General features: G+C 43.8%; 2 protein-coding genes across 8 annotated transcripts in view; both read right to left on the bottom strand.

Annotated features, from left to right (window-relative positions):
* The window catches only part of ARHGEF9 (Cdc42 guanine nucleotide exchange factor 9), a 307760-nt gene that overhangs the window by 155755 nt on the left and 130534 nt on the right, over positions 1-21471 (bottom strand). Inside the window, exon 1 of one of the 7 annotated variants that reach the window (XM_073361050.1) lies at positions 17363-17389. The exons of 4 other annotated variants lie outside the window; for them this stretch is intronic. Coding sequence is in view for 1 of the 3 variants with exons in the window: in XM_073361043.1 (XP_073217144.1) it covers positions 99-318 (220 nt within the window). In the remaining 2 variants the exon portion in view is untranslated. Of the gene's footprint in view, positions 1-98; positions 319-17362; positions 17390-21471 lie in introns of those variants that run through there. 2 more of the 7 variants (XM_073361043.1, XM_073361048.1) reach the window with 2 other exon arrangements.
* On the bottom strand, positions 284-799 carry LOC140917712 (uncharacterized). The gene has a single exon (XM_073361073.1). The coding sequence runs from the start codon at positions 461-463 to the stop codon at positions 284-286; it is 180 nt and encodes a 59-aa protein (XP_073217174.1). The 5' UTR covers positions 464-799.

Raw genomic sequence — 21471 nt, 5'->3', positions numbered from 1 at the left:
ATTTAAAATCCAGGCAATAAGCAGCTACACTTACAGGCATACTTAAAAGACAAGACATGACAAAAGATTTACGGAGAGATAATATACCAACGTCATACATATCACAGCGAGGCCATGTTGAAGCTCAGTGCGTTTTCCCCCCTCAGTAAGAAATCTCTCTCTCTTTCTCTCTCTCTTTCTCTCTCTCTCTGTCCTTTCTCTCTCTCTCTCTCTCTCTCTCTCTCGCTCTCTTGTTGAATTGCTAGTGGCAGTAGCCCCCAACAGCTCAGGAGAAAAAATCCATTTAACGAGTGCCCAGGAAGAACATGAGTATGACATTCACAAGCAACAGCACTACGATCACTGCAAAAACGACCACCGTTTGAACATCCAAGGTCATGGTGCAATGCAGAACACTGTAGTGTTCAAGATGTGGGGCTGGTAGATTTGGAGATGTCAACCTCTGCTCTGTAAGACTGTCCATACATCCACCATGCTAGAATAAAGGAGAAAACTGTTCCTGGTTTGGTTTGCTGGTTGGTATTTGGGTTTGGTCTGATTTTTTGTTTGTTTGTTTGTTTATCCCCCTATCTGCCGCCTCTAGCTCATTCTGGAGCCTGCTAAGTGAAGCCTCATCACAAGCAGTGATCACTTCAGACGCAAAATCCTTCCTTTAAAAAAAAACCCAAAAGGCAAATGCTGGCTGCAAGGTTCTCTCTCTTTCTCTTCCCCCCTCTCTCTCTCTCCTTCTCTTTCTTGCTGGCTGGCTTGCTTTTTAATTCATCAAGCCAGTGCAGATAAGAAGCCTGTGTGAGTGTGACAGCTCGGCAAGCTGCTGCTGCTGCTGCATCTCTCAATGTGAGGCGGGCCCTTTCGCATACTAATCAGCTCCAGTGACCAGGCAGTGAAGGGAAGTTGGCTGTCAGTCAAATGCCAAGGAAAAGCTGGAACCAGAAATGAGTCTTCCATTTAGTATGGCAGTGAGGAGCAGGGCAGTTTCTTCTGCTTTTAAAGCAGTTCCGAAAATACATCACTTCATGGAACAGAGCGTGTGGTCTAGTGGTTAGAGCACAGGATGGTGCCTCAAGAGACCTGCCTTCTAGTCCACAGGCTTCTTGTGTAACCTTGATCAAGGCACTGTGTGTATTGTGGATTTAATCTTTGGATGAATGATGCTGTTATTTCCAGGAGGCTGTTCAGTTTAGGGAGGGGATAAAGAGAGCAAGAGCATCACACAGTCACAGAGTTTAATGCCAGAAGGAACCACCGATTCATTTCATCTGACTTCCTGTATCTCACAGGCCACCAGCACCATCCAGCCACCTGCACACCAAACCCAACAACTGAAATGAGACCAAAGCATTACAGCCCACAGGAGACTAGACTATTATGTGCCACAGGCAGAGAAGCTGAGTGCTTATTATGCCCCTTTGTCATAAGGAGCAACCCACATCCAAACATTTGGAACCTCAGTGTGGGTCTGAAAAAGAGACAGTACATTTTGAGGAGTAAGGGACTATCTCTTCTCAGTTCTGCACAGCACCATGTATGCTATCAAATTATAAATACCTCACTGCACAATCTTTTTGTCTTTGGTACTGCACGTGCTGCATTGTGAATAGATTTCTCCACCCAGAGAGCTAAATTATACCTTAATCCCGTGGACACAGGCGTAAAGGGAAAAGGGATTGTAGTAACTTTATTTATGCTACAACCATCCAGAAAGTTGATTCCTACACTAAGAAAACAAAAATACAAAACAACCCTCTTTTTCCCCCCACCCCCGACCCCCACAGGTCATTTAGGTCCTTAAAGATCCTGTCCCCTCTCTACACTCAGTGAATTCTGAAAAGCAAATGATTGATGGCAGTAAGGGTAAGACGAATGTAGAAACACTGCCAATGCAGATACCTTACATGCTGAAATGTGAAAATCAGGGCTGATCTTCGATGCATTCCAGGAAATCTCTCCTGAGAATTTACTCAGGAAGTTTATGCATGGAGACCAGGATGACATGAAGAACTGAGTGTCATTTTCATTGAAATTAAAAACTGTCAAGATTTCAGAAAGATGCTAGGCTCTTTAATTTAAGTGGATGGTGCCCAAGCCTCCTTGAGCCATCTTCTCTCATCACATGATCCTAGTCATTAAAGATCTGAGTTGGCATGTTACTTCTGTTGCCGTGGGATACAACAACACCACCCCCGACCCAGAGGAGATATCCAGGGTCTGAACTCAAGACCTCTAGATGTAAAAAGCATAAGCTTTGGCTACTTAAGCTAAAAGACCAGCCTCCTTAGAAGGGAGGCAGTAGCAGACTAAGACAAACTTCTGCGTGATCCAATCCTTAGAAGGGGACAAAGCCGCATAGTAGGTTAGTGTAGGTTACATGATAGTCACATCAGCAGGAGGCAGTGTTTTTGTCAGGACACCTTCATGATAGAACAGTGAATAGAATAGCGATAGAAGTACTCCTGATGGCGTTCAAAGTGATTGGGATCCAATCCTGACCTCACACCACTGAAGCTGATGGAGTTACACCAGTGTGAGATTAGCATCAGGCACTAGGTCTGAGCTGTCATTTAAAGCTCTGTTAAAGAAATAGATGTTTGCTTTTGGGCTTATTTTATTTTCCCCTCTGTCTATTGGGTGAGTTTATGTAAGACTCCTTCCTAAGTTGCCAGTAGGGTTTGAACCTCCACACCAAAGAACAGGCCTCAACCACTGACCCTAAAAGAGAAAGTCCTTTCTCTGGCAGCAGAGGCAGTTACCTTCTAGCAGGCCTGGCACCAGACTTGCCACCCACTTTGCCAGTCTGTCACATTCAGCGCTGGTAAAAGGTGCTGGATCAGTGGTGGGCAACCTGTGGCCCGTGAGGGTTAATCCACTGGCGGGCCGCGAGATATTGACTGTTCGCAGGCATGGCCGCCCGCAGCTCCCAGCGGCCGTGGTTCACCATTCCCAGGCAACAGGAGCTGCAGGAAGCAGCAGCCAGCATGTCCCTGCGGCCCACACAGCTTCCCGCAGCTCCCATTGGCTGGGAACAGCGAACCGCGGCCACTGGGAGCTGCAGGTGGCCGTGCCTGTGGAAGGTCAATATAAACTAACTGTCTCGTGGCCCGCCAGTGGATTACCCTGACGGCCTGTGTGCAGCCCACGGGCCACAGATTGTCCACCACTGTGCTGGATCTTTAGCTCATAGAATAGGTACAGCCCAGACAGTAACTGTGCAAGCTCGCCCCACACTCTCAGCCCATCCTGGCAAGGAAGGAATATTTTGGGGGTGGGAGGGGAGTCCAAGCTCCATGGCTCATTCACACTATGGCTTCTGCTGAGGATGCTAATGGTTTCTGTGACGTTCTGTTTCTGTTTACTGGGAGCTAGACTGAGACTACAAAATATTTACCATTTTCTGACTAGGTCTAGAGTAAGTGTAGGCTAGGCTGTGTTGTGTTGATGTGTGTCAGGAGTAAGTGTAGGTTTGTGTTATGTGTGATGTAAGATGGATTCTTCTGCTTCCCTTAAAAAAAAACAATAAAAAAAATAAAAGGAAAACTCCATCACCAATGGCTGAGGTCCCTGGTTCAGTTCAAACAGAACATTTCTCATTCAGGAGGAGACAGTGAAGGATGATTTCCACCTGCATATTTACAAGAAGCTGCTTTATAAACTTGCCCAAAACAACACAACTGCCTCATTAATACACACTGACCAGATTTCACCAGCCTGACAGATCTGCTGGAGTATTTCTCTCTGAACTTGCACTTTCTAGTTTTAAGAAGTGTTTCTAGGGTTCTTCAGCCTGATGCATATATTCTACTGATTCAAACGATCCAGAAGGACAAATACACTGAAAGGGTATGGAGTATTTGTTGGTGATGTCATGATTTTCCAAGCTCATTCATATTCTCCATTGGCTGTTTTTTTTCCAGCTCAGATAAACCTGTTTCAAACCCCCAGATCCGAACACCTCTGAACTTTGAGGAAGTTCCAGTCTGGGTCTGAACTTTGCCACAGACTCCTCCTACAACTGCAATGGATCTGATTAACCTAAAACTCAGAGGAACCAGTGGTGCAAGTAGAATTCATCTCTTACCAGTATGCTGCACTCATCGGAGGGACACAAAGGTGGGGGGGACACACCAGCTAAAGGGGAGCACATGACCTCCCCACGTGACTCCTCCCTGCCGCACCCACAGCTGGGGGCGCCTGCGCTCTCCCTATCCCCTCCCCATGATCCATCCCACGTTACCAGGGTGGGGGCTCAGTCCTCCTCCCGCTGCGCTGGAGACTTCTGAACCGCAAGGCTCTCTGGAACCACAGCGGCGAAAGAAGCAGAACATGGGGCCCCTGGGTAACCTCACACCGGCAGCTCTTCCAGGGCGGCTGTACCAGCCCCGCCCCCAGCCCCTCCACGCAGCTGCGTCTCCTGTCTGGGGTCAGTACAGCAGCCTCACCAAAGGACAGGGCTGGGGTCAAGGCTGGGGTGATACAGCCATGCTGGAGGAGCTGCACATTCTGCTTCTTTCACCACTGTGATTCCTGGGAAAGCCCAGCCTTGCCACTCAGCAAGCCTAACCACTCCCAGCCTTGCCCTCAGCCCTGTCCTCTGGTGTGGAGTTGCTGGCGTGGGGCTGCTGGGAAGCTCCATGTTCTGCTCCTTCTGTATCTTTGTGGTACGGAGTACCGGCTATAAATATCTTACAGGTACGGCGTACTGGACCATATCACTGTACTTGCACCACTGAGAGGAACCCTAACTTACAGCTGGTCTCCGTCTCTAAAATGGATCAAACCAAAATCCCAGACCCAGTCGCCCTTGGACTCTGGGGGAGTTTGGATCTGGAACCTAACCTTGTGGCTCACACTCATCTCTACTTCCTACAAACAGAATCAGTAGGGGCTTCTGTTGTGTGCTAACCTCACAAACATGGCATCTGGTAATTGCCACTATGTGTCTCAGCAGAATATTTGATAGGACACTAGAAAGGGTACAAATGTGCAGGAGCATGGACAAGAGAAGAGATTCAAGTGTGTCATTCTTTGTGCTGAACACCAAAAATCTAAATCTGAACTCCTTGTGGCCATCCACCCCATAACCTTAGCGTATACACCCAGGGACAGCATACACATACACTCACATTACAGGAGCTTTCACAACCACAATTTACAATGAGAGTTCAAGGATGACATCTTTAGTATCAGAAGTCAGGAGCCAGTTCTGAAGGCATAACACAGACCATACAAATAAGGAATGGTCCAAGTAGCTTCCACTGAGAAATTTCACTTTTTTTAATGTACTGGACTCAAATACAGAGAAAATTGGAGAGGCCACTGAAAAAATACCAACTGTAATCTTGTTAATTTTGAGATTTATGTCGTTAAAGAAGCAGCACCTGTTCCCACAGACTCATGCCACATATCTGCATTTGTAATAAACTGGCTTAAGGCATGTGATCATGTCTCCCACTAGGGGATAACCCCAGTGACTACAATGGACTTACTCACAACTAAAGGAGACACTCCTTTAGCTCAAGCAGTAGGGACTTATGCTTTCAACAGTTCAATTCTCATTGAAATCTCTGCTGTCTCTGAATTCACTAATAGAGAAAGGAAAGATGGTCCAGTGGCTAGGGCCTGGCACTTTGGAGACCTGGGCTCAATTCCCTGTTCTGCCACAGACTTCCTACATGAAGCTAAGCAAGTCTTTTTGTGCCTCAGTTCCCCCATCTGTAAAACAGGGATAATAGTGTCTCACTAAGATTGTGAGGTGCTCAGATACCAGGATGTGGGGGCCATATAAGACCCTGAGACAGGTAGGTAGAATATGACTGTGTTTTTAGTACAGTTACATGTTTTTCACAAGGATTTCCCAACCCACATCATATTATTTTGGCATAAAACAGCTAAAGAAACAGCCATTGTGTACAACCCAGAACATGGGCTAACTACTTATGCTATTCCACATTTTTCAGAGTAACAGCCGTGTTAGTCTGTATTTGCAAAAAGAAAAGGAGTACTTGTGGCACCTTAGAGACTAACCAATTTATTTGAACATGAGCTTTCGTGAGCTACAGCTCACTTCATCGGATGCATACCATGGAAACTGCAGCAGACTTTATATACACATAGAGAACATGAAACAATACCTCCTCCCACCCCACTGTCCTGCTGGTAATAGCTTATCTAAAGTGATCATCAAGTTGGGCCATTTCCAGCACAAATCCAGGTTTTCTCACCCTCCCCCCCCACACACACACAAACTCACTCTCCTGCTGGTAATAGCCCATCCAAAGTGACAACTCTCTACACAATGTGCATGATAATCAAGTTGGGCCATTTCCTGCACAAATCCAGGTTCTCTCACCCCCTCACCCCCCTCCAAAAACACACACACACAAACTCACTATCCTGCTGATAATAGCTCATCCAAAATGACCACTCTCCCTACAATGTGCATGATAATCAAGGTGGGCCATTTCCAGCACAAATCCAGGTTTTCTCACCCCACCCCCACCCCCATACACACACAAACTCACTCTCCTGCTGGTATTCCACATTGTATTTAGCTGTGACACTCTGACTATCTTTAACTCAAAAGCTGGTCTCTCCCACCACCAGCAGTTGGTCAAGTAAAAGATGTTACCTCACCCATCTTGTGTCTCTGTTGTGTACAACAGTAAGAAGTCACTAAATTTCACATTTAACATTTCACATAAGCAGCCTCTTACAGGAGACATGTTTTTAACAAACTAAGAATAAGGATAGTGACACTTCCCAATTTGATTTACTTTTTAAATCTTGATCACAAGTTACTAGTAATAATAATGTGCTTTCAGACACAACAAGCTATGTTAAAATGACAGCTGTAAGAAACACTGTTCCAAATGGATCAGGGCCTGGTTTATGAATTTGGGGCAGAAATCAAATAGTAAGAGCTTCCAGTCCAGTCACTTATTGTTTGGTCAGTACTAAATCTGTGACCAAAAGCCAAATGGTTCTAAATCTAAATCACTGATGAAGATATTGAACAGAACTTTACCCAAGACCAATTCCTGCGGGACCCTACTCGAAATACCCTTCTAGCATGACTGCAAACCATTGATAACTACTCTCTGGGAATGGTTTTCCAACCAGTATTGCACCTACCTTATAGTAGCTCCATCTAAGTTGTATTTTCCTAATTTGTTTATGAGAAGGTCATGTGAAACGGTATCAAAAGCCTTACTAAAGTCAAGATATCCCACATCTACCACTTCCCCCCATCCACAAAGTCTGTCAAAGAAAGCTGTTAGGTTGGTTTGACATGATTTGTTCTTGACAAATCCAGGCTGACTCTTACTTATCTCCTTATTATCTTTTAGATGTTTGAAAATAGATTAATTATTTGCTCCATTATTTTTTGGGGTACTGAAGTTAAGATGGCCTCTGCAGTGTGTATAGGAGAGATTAGGGTTACACTTTTCTCTGAGCAAAGCTTCTACTCTACCATGTCTTCCAGAGAAGTTTGCAGCTTCATCAAATCACAAACAGCCATCTGTTTGTGGTCCAATTTACAAGTATTTAACTCTTCTAAAATGCAGGTTGTCACAGATGCAGTCGATGTATCTTCTATAACCTGAACATCTAGAAATGCACCTACTGGCCTACCACTAACATCAAGATAACATATGCAATGACAATACTTGATACTTGCATCAATACATTCTTCAGCCATATATGTAAATTTTTTTGAATTTGATGAGAGAGTTCTTCACTTTTTCAACTGCTGAGTCTTTCACAGTTGTACTGCATGCTTCTAACCAGTCAATTGAGTTTCTTGCAGAAAGATAGTGAGCATTTGCTGGTCTTGTTCAGAACCAGCCTCCAACCCTAGGGTTAACAAGTGTCAATGCACTTAACATTGGCCTCTAGTTTGTAGTGTGTGGTATCTCTTGCTAAAATTGAAAGTATGATGTGACAGCCATATTTATTCACATAAACTGTGTTGTGTCTCCAGCATTAACCATCTCATAAAGAACTTCTAAAATTGGCTTTCATGGTGGTTGGCTTGTAAGGCTTTCTACATGTCGATGCAGTCCAGAGACTTGGTGTTTTGCAGCCTTTTCATATAGTTTGTCAGCATTGGCTTTACTGATTGGTCTGGCAAACCAAACTCCTCCACTTTTACCAATTGTAGCAATAGGAAGCTTTCCTTATTCATAAGCTTTTTTGCAAGAGCTGCACAAGTAGCCATCTTTTGTAACTTCAATAAATGGGAAAAGTTTGACCGACAAACATCAGGAACTGCCTTTTGTTGTGGAGACACTGTTTCTTCAGTAGGTAGCTGTATTTGTGCTTTGGGCTGCTCGGATGTAGATACACCACTTGAACCTTCAGATGACATATTCTTCATCTTGGTTGGTTTGACCACTGGGTGGGCTGATAGGGGAACTCGGTGTGGGGAAATCCCTGCTTGGGGTTCAGGCATTGGCTTCAGCTGGCATTTTGGGCAAAGATTCCAGTGGGTTCTTGGTTTATCCCAACTGGTTAAAATAAGTCAGCTGCCCCCTGTCCTGAACTGCATGGGACAGGCTTGTCCTGCATCCTGTACAATTCACTTGCAGGACATTGCAGAAGTCATTTTGGGTTGGAAAAGAGCCCCCTCTCATTCCTTATGTGACATGTTTCCACCAGGCAAACACTGACATTTTTACTCCTCTCATGAAAGGAGTACATATGAGAAATGCTCCCAGCTTTGTCTAGTCTCTGCTTTGAGGAGCTAATTGCTTCCCTCCTTTTTCTCCCTGAAGCTGTGGTTTGAAGTGGTAACAGACATGGTCACAAGGCCTGTTTTGGTGCTCAGCTCACGTTCTGCTCTCCTCTCTGTTTTTCTCAAACACTTTATAGGGACATGCACTTGGATGGATTCTCCTATATGTTACAAGTATAACCCCTCTAGGCTGATGAAGAGAGGCTGTAAAAGCCCCAGCCAGCTGAAGGAGAATATATTTGGTGCAGGCGCTGCATTGTTATGCTACCAACTGCCTTATGCAGGCCACCTCAGGGTGCACAAGGGTGGGGCCATGAGCAGGAGGGGGCACATTAAGGGTGTGTGTTGAGGGTTGCAGAGTTGCCTGTAAGCAGCTAAGGCAGAGCTGCTGCAACTTAGCTCCCTGGCTGCTTAACTTACACTGAGGCCATTTTAGCCCCCACAACAGCCCAGAAACCTGAGGGCACCAAGCTGGGTTAATGTCACATTGGCCCACTCCCTTCCCATACTACCCTGGTGTGTTCTGTACTCCTTGAAGGCTCAGTGCACAACCTCATGCCTACACTCACTCCGCTTTTCAAAAAAATGCTTGGAAATAGTCCCCCTCAGCATTCTCCACGGGGGAAATTTTTGGAGGGAATAGAGGATGGATGCAAGGCTGTCCACAGCATTAAGCCACACGGTGCTGAAGGGAAAAGGTGGAGTGACTACAGGAGTCCTTGCACCCCTGCCTGTCCTGAAAGAGGATCTCTGTGCCATCCCCAATGGGTTGACACATTTAAGGCTTTGGGGATAGATAAGCCTTGGGTGGAAGTGCTGGTTCATTGATTAGATTTACCCCATGGTTTGTAGAGGATGGTAGCAGCTATCCCTGCCGCATAGGTTGAAGGTGAACATTCAGTTTCCTCTCACAACCTTGCAAAGATCTCCACATGAAATCTGATGGCTGCAAGTGGAGACTGATTTCACCTTCTGGGATCAATCTTATAGAACCCATGGGCAGTGTGCCTGATGGTGTACTTGAGGAAGAAGGAGCCAGATGCTCAAAAGCAGAAAGGATACAAAGCAGTTCCATGTGAGAATCAAGGATGTGTTTCAGTTTTGCCACAACATAGTAAGATTCTTTAAAAGTCAATGCATCACCTCTCCTGTGCTGCTAAAGAGCATATCTAATAGAATGTTTTCAGCTGTCTAAGCCTGATGAGGTCCAGCAATTAATAGTGCAGTGCTGACATGTTGGGCAGAATGAAAACAGTATGATCCATTATGTACATACTAACAAACAACACCATAAGCCTTTCAGAGGAAAGGGCAGGAGAAGAGAAAGTTTTCCACTCAGCTGTGGGTTGTTGGCAATCCTTGTAGAAAGAGATGGTTTAATTAGACCCTTTGCAGTACAGAGAGTCTCCCTTTTCAGGCCATGGGTTAAGATCAGATCTGCTCAAGGCACCTCCCCTGATGTAGTGTAAGAAATTCACACTGCTCCCTCATCAAAGACCTGAGAATTTGAAATACCAGTAACAATAATGTAGTGCACTCTTCTAGCAACTTTCATCCAGGGAGTTCTTAACAAAGTTTGACTAACAGTCATTAATTAAGTCTCCTATTAGCCTTTCAGGATAGGGAAGACTAAGCTGCTAGCCTCCGTCTCCCCAGCCCAGGAAGGACTAACACCATGCCAAAAGTCTGTCCAGGCCCTTCCTTCAGGGCACAGTTTAATTCTTTATATGTAGAACTCACAAAGGAACACCAACCCAAAGCTATTTGCAGGAGCCCTTCCCCTTGCATCTCTCCCACCTGCTTTAGAAGCCAACTTTCTTCCCCCAGCTCCTCCCTTCCGCCGAGCTCTTTAGCCCTTTCTAGGAATCATCTGACCCCTTCCCAGCAGGGTCTAATAATCCCCTCTCCTCGGCCCAAACACCTGTTCTAAAAAGGGCTCTGTCTCAGAACGGGGCAGGCTGGCCACATGCCCCTTGGCCCTTAAAGAAGCAAACTGCCTTGTTAAAAGAAATATTAACACGTCCTTTTTATCCATGAGGAAAGTGGAGCACAGGGAGAATTCCACAACTAACTCAGGGTCACAAAGCAGGTCAGTGGCAGAGGTGGGAATAGAACCAATGGTCCTAACTCCCAGTTCCTTGTTCTAGCCATTAGACCACATGCAAAGAATAAGGACTGGTTAAAAATCAGTTGTTGGTTTTTCCTTTTCCCCAGCTGCTTGTTTTTCTCCTGCCCCTTACAGAGGCTGTCGGTTATATTTGGCCCTGATTTTCCCTCATCAAGATGAATAGTGGGTACTGGATGAACATCATCTTGTTAGGATATACACTGACCTTGTGTATCTCATATAAATTAACCCAGGGTATTAGAAGCACCTCTCAGAAAATGAGTATCTACTCACAGATGAAAGAAGAGCCCAGTGAACTCCCAGTGATCTGGCACCCATTCAATGAAAGAGATGACACCAGTATGCCAGGAAAAAATAGCAATTCCAACTGGATAGCACTGGATGTATGGATTTATTGTCATATTTTTATCTGTGAGAATGTTATCTGCATTTTTTGAAGTTTACATCAATTTATTTTTTAAAATCAGAGGAGATTCATTCCATGTTCCACACTGGCTGACACCACCACGCACACTCCCACTGACAGGGATGGGGATGCACCATGTAAAATCTGTACAGGATTTAGTCCTCCATATAATGCAGTACAATAGTCCACCTACAGCAAAGATTACCCTCCTCATCCCAGAAGATTACCTCCCTCATCAGTCACACAGGACTTCAAAGTCCAAAGGTGACATTTTTATGACACGAAAGAGGCAACAGTAAACTGGGAAATTTTGGCAGGCATGGAGATGACAAGAGTTATCAGAAAGTGCCTGAAAGTCACTATGTCTATCTGGCAGATGTGGACCAGTATACAGATGCAGAAGATGCAACACGTGTCTATGGTTGCAGAAAAAAAATCTCTGATATTATGTTGGATTCTTTGAAAAACAGTATGTGACTACATAATGAAAGGTGTATGGTAATGCATACGCACAAATGGGGTGGAGCTAAACTATGCATGCAACCTCAGCTTTGGCATTTCCAGAGTTCTGAGTTCTTAACTGTGCAACCTTACTATTCTCCTAGCGTAATATTTAGTTTAGATATAATATACATTACATGTCTGAAGCTTGAGTCCTGAATTTTGTGGGAGAGGAAGAGGGAGTTCAAAATCTGAGGCCTCATTTCAGCAAAGCACTTGAGCATGTGCTTAAACTTAAGCATGTGTTATGTTTAATTGAGGTCAATGGGATTTAAGCACATACTTAGGTGCTTTGCTGAACTGGGGCCTGAACCAGGATCTGGAATTTGCATCTGGCCCCTCTCTCTATAATAGGCCAAGTCAGATACCAGGATCTGAACATGTTCACATTTTAGGGATTTCATAATCTGGAACCAAAATTTGCAATTTAGGTCATTCTCTAATACTATGCACCTTCCATTGATTATCTACATTACATAATAGCCAGGTGTTTTGTTTTTTGTGTTGTTTTGTTTTAGACAAGATGTCTTTTCATAACAATGGAAACTACTGGAGGCTGAGACAATTTGATGATTTTTTGTTATCTAACAGCTTAGTCACTGGAAGAATTAGTCATGTTCAAACTAACAGCCAGGCTGGAAGATCACCAAAGCAACAATTTGGAGCTGAAGAAGCTAATGTCATAAATAGATGAGAATGTGAACGTGAAGCATTTCAGAGATTTCTCAAGAAGTCTTTTTTTAAGCATCCCTACATTCAAACAAATCAATTCTTAGTAAATATAATGTCAGTGCAAAGTAAGACAACTGCTATGCTCAAATACTACAGTGATGGACGGACAGGCAGACAGACCAACCACTTGGTGCTTTTGGTTTCACAATGGGTGCATATTGCTTGATATTATACAAATAATACTTTGTATTTCTCTGGCACCTTCCATCCAAGGATCTCAAAGTGTCTTTCAAATATTAATAACAGAATCAACACATCACCCTGGTGAGGTAAGGAAGTTATTATTATGTCTATTTTACAGATGTGAGAATTGACAGAGAGGTGAAGTGATTGTGATTTGCCCAAGTTCACATGGCAACTTTATGACACAGATGGGAATAAAACCCAGGTCTCCTGATTCTGTCCTATGATTTAGTCACAGGACCAACCTTCATCCCATGCCAGGTATTGATTATTATTTATTACATTATCAACTATTTATTATCCCATGTGTTTACTGTGCACTCATATAAGAATAAAACCAGTGGGAGACTAACGTTGAAACATCCAAACTGTCTTAAGGGTATAGGATATGGGTATGGAGGGAAAATCATCATGGTCCAACATATGCTCAGTAAATAAATAATGTGTGGGGAAAATTCCACTATGAAACATGCGTAATCCTTCAGGAATTTCTAATCAACAGCACAGAAAACCAGTGCACATTTGACCCAAGTGTCAGTCTTCTGTGACAACAGAGTCCAAGATGAATGGGAATAGTCTTGAAATAACCATTCTCTTCCTGGAGAAAGGGCCCTTCTCGGTTAGGGTGCAGCATACAGCAGTGATGAAAACTCTGGGTTAGGGTGCAGCGTTCTCCTTCTCGGAGTGCCCCAATCCACTGTGCAGGACAGCGCAATTCTCTTTGTGCATATTATCACAATGGGCCAGAGTCTGCAAGCCGCTGAGTGCGCTCAGCTCCCTTTAATCTCAGTGCGAGCTGAGGGGCTCAGTGCCTCTTCAAACGAATCCTATTGTCCTCCTACACATGGGCATTGGGAGGTTTTTATCTTCTGAGTTGATCTTTAGCTTTTAAAAAAAGAAAATTGTCCAGATTCTCAGCCAGTTTTCTCTGACATTGAACCCATTCAAATGCTGGCGTGTGAGTCAGCTGTGCTACCTGGAGGACCGTTTGATTTACATACTGATAACTGGGGAAAAACAAGTTAGATAAGATTATGCGGAAGTTCAGCTGGTGATTTGCGCTTCTCGTGGCCTCTCCACTAGCTTTTGCATTTGTATTCGTGTAATTAATTTTTGTTTAATTTCAGGTCACATTTTTATCCACTTTGATTTGCAAGAGTTTGGATTTTTTTTAAAAATGATTATGTGAAAAATCAACAACTGATTTAAAAAAAAAATACACAAAATAAGGTTTGCTGTGATAATCGGCTTTAAAGGGGCCTGACTCTGAACCTGGTAAAGCCAATGGCAACCTTGGCATTGCCTTCCATGGGCACAGGATTGAGCCCAGAAGGAGACTCAAAGAGGAAACAAAGATATATTACAGATGCAAGCTTCTATTTTCTTTAATAAATACAGATAATGCTTGAAAAAAGCCCATACTTCTTTAATCCACCTTGGGGGCATTTCAGAAAATATCATATCATGTGGATGACTTTAAAATGGCTCATTTGATTTTCATGATGGATCACTATTCTGAGTGAGGAAACTCCTACCCGGACAATCATCTTACCTGCATTGCTGATCGACTGTGTATATTTATTCTTATCACTAGCAATGTCAGTTAGTTTCAGCTTGCAGGGTTAGAAACAGATACTCTCAGAGTTTAGCAACCTACTCACTACCAAGGAACCGTGTAAAATACCCTCACAGGAAGCGAGTGTAATTGGCAAAAGATTAATTGTTTAAAAAATAGAAAGCAGCACAGGCAGAAACCCAGCAACTTAATATGACAGAATAATAGCAAGGTTTAAGTGGCAGGTTTAGAAATGAAAAACAGCCTACCACCAGAATAAAAGTTGTGACCAACTGTAAAATATATGGATCTGTGTCTCTGATATGTGACTAGCATTGAAAAAGAAAGCGTGTAACTCCTTGTCTTGATCTAGTGATGAGAACAGTAAAAAGCAGCGTTTATGTATCATGTTATAAATAAATGACGTTATTTCAGTTTTACACAATGCAACTGAGCAGAATCTGGCCCAGTGGCTGTAACAGATACATATTTTTCTTGATTTCTTTTCATTAGTATTCATAAAACAAGTGAGAACTATACAAGTGAGAACTGTTGTGGATGGCTTGATGGATGCTCATGAGAACAGGTCTAATTTCATTGGGATGAGAGGTTAAGGTTTTCTATCATACCATAGGCTATGGCAGCCTAGCATCTGTGAGTGCAATAGTGAACCTCACTCCAGAAGTAATAGTTATAAGACCATTTTACATTTCTGCACTGCTTTTCTGATGATGTTTTCTAGACTACATATATTCCGATCAATTCAGCCTCCACTGAAGGGCAGCTACATCTGGGGTGGAATATGTCAACTGTTCAACAGAGCACAGCAACATGACCCAACAGTTTAAAGAGAGAAAGTAAAAAGTAACTTACCCAATGGGATCCATGGGAGGAATAGTAGGATGAAATATAACTATTTGGATTGGAATTTGGCCCGGACATCTGGGTTAATACTCCTTGTCTTGGGAGTAGTGTGCAGAGTTGTTAATGCCCACGTGATCAGGAACTCAGCTTCACAGCTCAGCCAAGAGACAGCACCTGCAGCATCATAGCGCCCCCTACCAAAATGCTGGAGCTTTGATTCAACATTGAGAGAAGACTGGCACCTCTTAAATCGCTTAAACCATGTAAACCCCTTCACACCATGCTGCGGCATTACGGCTCATAAATATCTCCTGTGCTAATCTTATTTGTATTTATCAATTGCCTGTTCCATTTTGCAAATGATAGATAGAATAATTTCAGTACTCTTGTGATTGTTAACCCTTTGAAAAAGCTACAGAAATCATGGCACTGGGATTCATTTCCTGTCCCCCGCCCAGCAGGAATTAGAGGTATTCGGTCATTCCTGGATCAAATCTGTTTCAGAATCGGTCATCTGCCTAAACTTTCACTTTCAAAAGAATCTCCCAGACCGTGTTTACAAAAATATTATAGGCTCTTTAGCAGTTTCCATATTTGGATTTTAAAACAGGGGTTGTAGGGAAAGAGGCTTTGAGTGATCAGTGAAAAATAAAGTGTCACTTCCTGATGACAAATAGAAAGATCAACTGATAAGAGGGAGTGAAAGCACCTCATCTTGACTGTAGCAATTAGAAAAGTTCCCCCAGTCCCCGCACACACACATATCCATCACAGTACAGTAGTTGCCTATGAGGTAAAATAAAAGAGAAAAAAGCCATTGGGCCTTTCTCCACTGCTCTCTTTCAACTTGATAATCTCTGAAAATGTAAATAGGCAAATTCATGTGGGGTGACTTCGGTTGCTTAGACACCAGTTGGAGCAGGGAGAATGTCATTATTGGAGAATTACACTTGGGTGGATGGGATTGGGGGTGGGGGGGTGGGAGAGGGAAAGAAATTAAAAGCCTGGATATTTTTAAAAGAAAAAACAAAATCCTGAATCGGTCCTGGGTGCTAGACAAACATTAAATACTAAATACCATGGTGTCTGACATAAGGGCAGCTGCCCAGACCCCTACACTCGGCTTAGATCATGGGCTCAGAGTCTTTAAGCAGTGTAAACCTCTAGAGCTCAAATTTGTATAAAATTTCTCAGAGGGGATGGAAGATGGAGGAGGAACCTGCACGAAAGGTCTCAAAGCTATGGCCTGGGATCAGTGGGTAACCTACAGCTGTTCCTATACTAGGCCTTCTTCTGAAACGTTCCCCACCACTGCTAAGATCAGTTCAGCTCCACCAGTGGTAGCCAAAACGTAGACTGAGCTCCCAGGAGACCCCCTGTGCTCTAAGCACTATGTTGGCTAAACCAGCTCAGACCCGGACTACACTACGGTTCCCCTATTTGCTACCCTCAGTGGAGATGCAGCGGTGTTAGCAACCGTGGGAAATTGTACTGAAATTAAAAAGCCTAGTGTAACAAGAAAGGGCTCAGGCAAATAATATTACAAAGCACAGGCAGTTCTATAGGAGAGAGAGATCCAGGGAAGGAAGGGGGAACTGTGTCTCTCAGTCCAGAAGTTATTGAACAGATAGCCCTGCCTGAGGTGGGGGAATTTCCCTGGCTTCCCCAACCGCAACAACAACAAAAATCAACACCAAGCTGCACTCCAGTCACGAGCAGCAAGAACAGCTGTAAATTGGCTGTCATCATTTAAAGTGCTTTCCTGAAGCCTCCGCTTTTAAGATGGGTGTTTTACAGTCCAGATCCAAGTGACAGCAGGAACGCGACAGCTTAGTAACAAATAAAACACACACACCCCAACTCATCTGCCACGGAAGAGACAGAGCGGATCGGTTCCACTTGCAACAATGTTGTTGACAACCAACACCCCCATTTCCAGTTCTCTTATCTCCCTCCGTGATTCTTTTCACCCAGCGGTTTCACCCGACACACAGCACGCTACCCCTGGAAAATGATATTCCTCACACACACGCACCCCTCCAGAAAGCCTCCCCCAGCCTGCCAAATCTCTGCCACCTCATTTTCTTTCTTTTAATCTTTTCTTTGGCTCAGCAGTTTTGTAATGCAGGGTCCCTAAAATGGCTACAGCATGATCAATGATTTTCAAGGACAGAGAGTTAAAGAAGGAGTCTGGAGAAAGGACTGAGGCTTATTTCCCCTTCCAAATACTGCAATAGGAGGAAAAAAGAAAGACATAGCTACCTGAACTCACCATTCCTGAGCCATCCCTTAGCCACTGCATGTTGCTTCTGATGCTGTCCTTATTATTGGGGGGGGGGGCAACCCACCACTTGCAGAGAGCTGAAAGGAAAAGAGAAGCCCCCCTCCCCCAGCCTAACCCTTCAGTCAGACTTCCCTCAGCCCAGCAGTCTCGTGCCTGTCAAGAGCATGTTAATAGCAGCCTCCTCACTACCTGGGATTTTATTTTATTTATTTATTTGAAGCACAGGCAGAGGGGGATTTTTCTTGCTTTTCTTTTCCACATGTTCTTTGAAAACTGTGTGCATTCAAGGGGGAATTGGGAGGAATGGGGGCGGGAAACGTGCGGGGGAGGAAATGAGGGGGAATAAAAACAGTGGAACTTATGATAATTTGCCCCTCACCTCTTCGTCGCTGCCTCCTCGGTTCTCCCTCATCCCCCTTCGCTATGGGATTCCCAAATCTGCAGAGTCAGCAAATCCATTTGTGCTCAGAGATACTCATTTAGGTTTCGGCTGACAGCTGTGAAGGAGGTAAGTTAGATCTTGCTTCTTATTACTACTAAGCCCCCATTACACTGGAACCAAGCTGCCCATCCAGTCAGGCTTTCAAGAGTAAGCCCCTGTGCTGATGCCCCTCACCTCCCGCAACCACTTTGGTTCTGCTTCTTTCTGACTATTTAAATCTCCCTCCCTCCTCCTCTTTCTGTTTCCAGGCTCTCTAACCCGGAGAATGAAACGACAGACCCCTGCACGGGTGAAAGGGAAAGACACCCCAGGTGAGTTCTTCACCAGTGAGATCATGCACCCTTAGAGGCGCAAACTACTTTCTATCATTGACATACATTGGGTCAGCCAGTGTGGCACTGGGCGGGGAAGAAAACAATAAAATATGGCGCACTTCTGTGGCAACAGCTAAGGAATCCTCACAGCAAGTCCCTTTGTGGCAGGCATGTCAATGCCATTCTCCCTATTTGTCAGAGGAGGCACAGAGAGAGAGAAGTGACTCGCCCCAGGCCACAGAGGGAGTCGGCAGCACGGCCAGAAGTAGAAATTCTGACTCCCTACCCGGTTCCTCATTCCTCTCAGCCAATCTGCCTCCTATGAGGGATAATCCATCTCTGGAACAGACACGTATTTAAATACAATAGGGGTTTCATTATTTCTGTCATCAGGCATAATAATGGGAGGTCTCTTTTTTCCTTAAAGCCCAGAGAAACAACATGAGATGTCATGAGTCCTGCTACAGCCCCTTTCAGGACCCTCTACTCCCTTTCATGCCAGCTGACAAAATTAAAACTTCAGAGGCAGAGGGGGACAGATAAAACTGATGGGAGGCCGCATACTGGGAGGGGAGGGGACAGCACGGTATCAGTTAAAGCTGGCCCCTGCTTTTTGCTCTTGGTGCACAATTCTAGGGGAGGGATACAGTTCTCTATTGATTTATGAAGGATGGTCCAAAAAAACCAAACAAAATTTATCATCTCATTTGAAATCTCCAGGTTTTTCCATAAGGCTTATGCATGAAAGAAATGCATTTGATTCTCAAGTTCTTGGTCTCCATTTCCATTCCTGTTGTCAAGGATAACTAAAATGTTTTTCAACAAACATCTTTTTCAATTACAATCAAAATCTTTTCCCCTTGTTCCCCAATTCCATGATTCCTGCTTAGGTCAGTGGTAACCAAAAAGTTACTAGAGGAGAGCCAGACCCAAAGCCAGATATCCCAACACAGGGAAAGAAGTGGATGTGTTGAGGACCTGACAGGGAAGAGGACCTGACAGAACAGAACTCCCCTCAGTCTGATCCTCATGGTTTGGGCAGGCTTGACTCAGGAAACAACAAGCAGCACCAGGTGGTTATTTATCACTGTCCCCTAGGTCTCGGCATAGTTGGGATGTAGCAGCGAATCTGGTCCTACATTTTTTTTTTTAAATGAAGCCAGAGCAAAGCAGAGTGAAGAAGCAGAAGGATGCAATGCACTAACTTGGTATTAATTGGGTTGCACCTAGCATGCTTTAGTTGAATCAAGCCACCTTTCATCCTCTTATCTTTAATATATACTCTGACAGACATCATTATTTCTGGATGTGACTGACAAAAGAGAGAGAGAGCATCATAAGTGCACTATTTATAGCTGTGCACAACTCTGGAATCCTACCCACGTTTCTCATATCTGGTGACAGGAAACCCAGCTGTGTTGCTCTCAGTTTAAGAGGGTTTCCCATCTGAAAAATCCAGCCTCCAAAAACTTTCCTGGAAAGGATGAACTGTCAGGCAGAAACCTCCTGCTTAATTCTTGTTTCTCCTACAAACCCTCTAATCCATATCAATCAGGGGGCCAAGTCACAGGGAGTTATTTCACCTTTAATAAGTGATCTGTTGTGTTGTCAACCCCAAGTGTTCAAATATTATGAGTCAGGCTCCAGAAAATTTTGACATTGACTTAAAAATTATACATTTCCATTTTCTTCTTTGCTTTCTGGTTTTGGAGCCTTTAAGGTGCACTCAGGTCACATTTTCGAACTTTTCTCGGCAACCATGGAGGGCTAGAAACTATATTTCTATAATGAAATCTGAGATTATTTCATAATCTTGGGACTCCAGGATCAAGAGCTTTAAGAAAAAAAACACAAAACATATGACTCACAATAAAATCATTAGCAACACTACACTGAATAAATCTCTTTTCTAGGAGATAAGGCCTCATCACACATTTTACTAGTAAGGGATGAGCAGACTGCAGCCATTGAGCCAAATACAGCCCCCTAGAGATCTATAGGGCAATATACTAATGCCTATACTAATTTTTGGAAGTATGGAATGTGGAGACTACAAGCTTTAGTAATACTCCATCTTAACTCATGAGCTCGCCCCTATACACATACACACACATATATATACACATATCATATACAGAAATAATTTCAAGGTAACAAGATGTGTACACAACATAAAGCAACTCACATATTCTTTATTTTTAACCTTGGCCCTTCCCTGTGCAAGTCCCCATGGTCCATTGTCATCTCTTGCTGTGTGACTCTTCAGTTATGGACTGACTCTGTGTCCCTTGCACAAAAGGACTCCAGGATCAGGCATTTTAGAAAGGACACAGAGACAGAGACAGTGACCGCTGGCATGTACCAGCAACAAGGGCCTGACATATAATTCTTGTTCTGTTTATGAAAATTAACATACTGTATCGTCTAATAAGCATTTGGGAGTCAGGTTAGTTGGAAAGAAAGCATGGCATATTTGTAACTGCAGAAGCATCCCGTTCCTCCTGGGTGTTCAAGTCCCAGGAAACATCTGGGCATGCTCACCGGCTTAATACATCCACGACCATAGTTAATCCCACACTAATGTTCCATCCTCTCATTTCCATAGACACTCCTGTATTGGTGACTTGATACCCATCCTTATTCACACTAGTACTTGTTACTTATAGAAATTGGCATCCTGTAAAACTGCCATTCAAAAGCCTGGATGGACGCCCCAAATATGAGAGACAATGAAGGTCATGGACAGAGCAGATAATGCAGAAACAATTCAGTAAGGTTGCCTGAAGTGTTTTGCCCTTTCAGTCCTTCTTGAGCCTTTATATAATACAGTCAAGAAAAGCTGCTTGATGCCAGACTTGTGTGGGAGGGAGGCAAGGGGAAGATATGGATTAATATATGAGACTGTCTACTAGTGTACCCAGGAAGCTTTATGATTACAGAGACAATAACTACTGCCACTATCTGAGCTTTAGAAGCAGTGATTATGTCACTCAAGCGAAGGGATGGTCTGTCAAATTGAACACTTGGCTCAAGAGAACATGCACATCTTAAATCATAGAATTGGCATGCCACAGTACTTTCTTAACAACATCTGACTGCAAATCAAATACTAAAGCAATATAGAGGTTGCTTTAGCTATGCCAGTGCCAGCCCTCCAACCGAACATGCTACCCAGCATGTCCCCTCTTCTGGAATGCATTACTGCACTGCGCACCATGGGGTATCTATGGTATTTCATGCATCTCTTCCTACATGGCTATTGCCTATGATTATTATATTGGGAAATAAAAATAAATAGAGGAAGGAAGGAGGAAAGAGATGTACAGGGAAG

The sequence above is a fragment of the Lepidochelys kempii genome, chromosome 9 (assembly GCF_965140265.1).
Source record: "Lepidochelys kempii isolate rLepKem1 chromosome 9, rLepKem1.hap2, whole genome shotgun sequence".
In the NCBI taxonomy this organism is placed as follows: Eukaryota; Metazoa; Chordata; order Testudines; family Cheloniidae; genus Lepidochelys; species Lepidochelys kempii.
Note: the sequence above shows the minus strand (reverse complement) of the source record. Positions and strands in the feature narration are given on the sequence as shown.

What these genes read in the sequence shown, in the direction of transcription:
- LOC140917712 (XM_073361073.1), bottom strand. Translation starts at nt 463, where the DNA reads ATGGACAGTCTTACAGAGCAGAGGTTGACATCTCCAAATCTACCAGCC.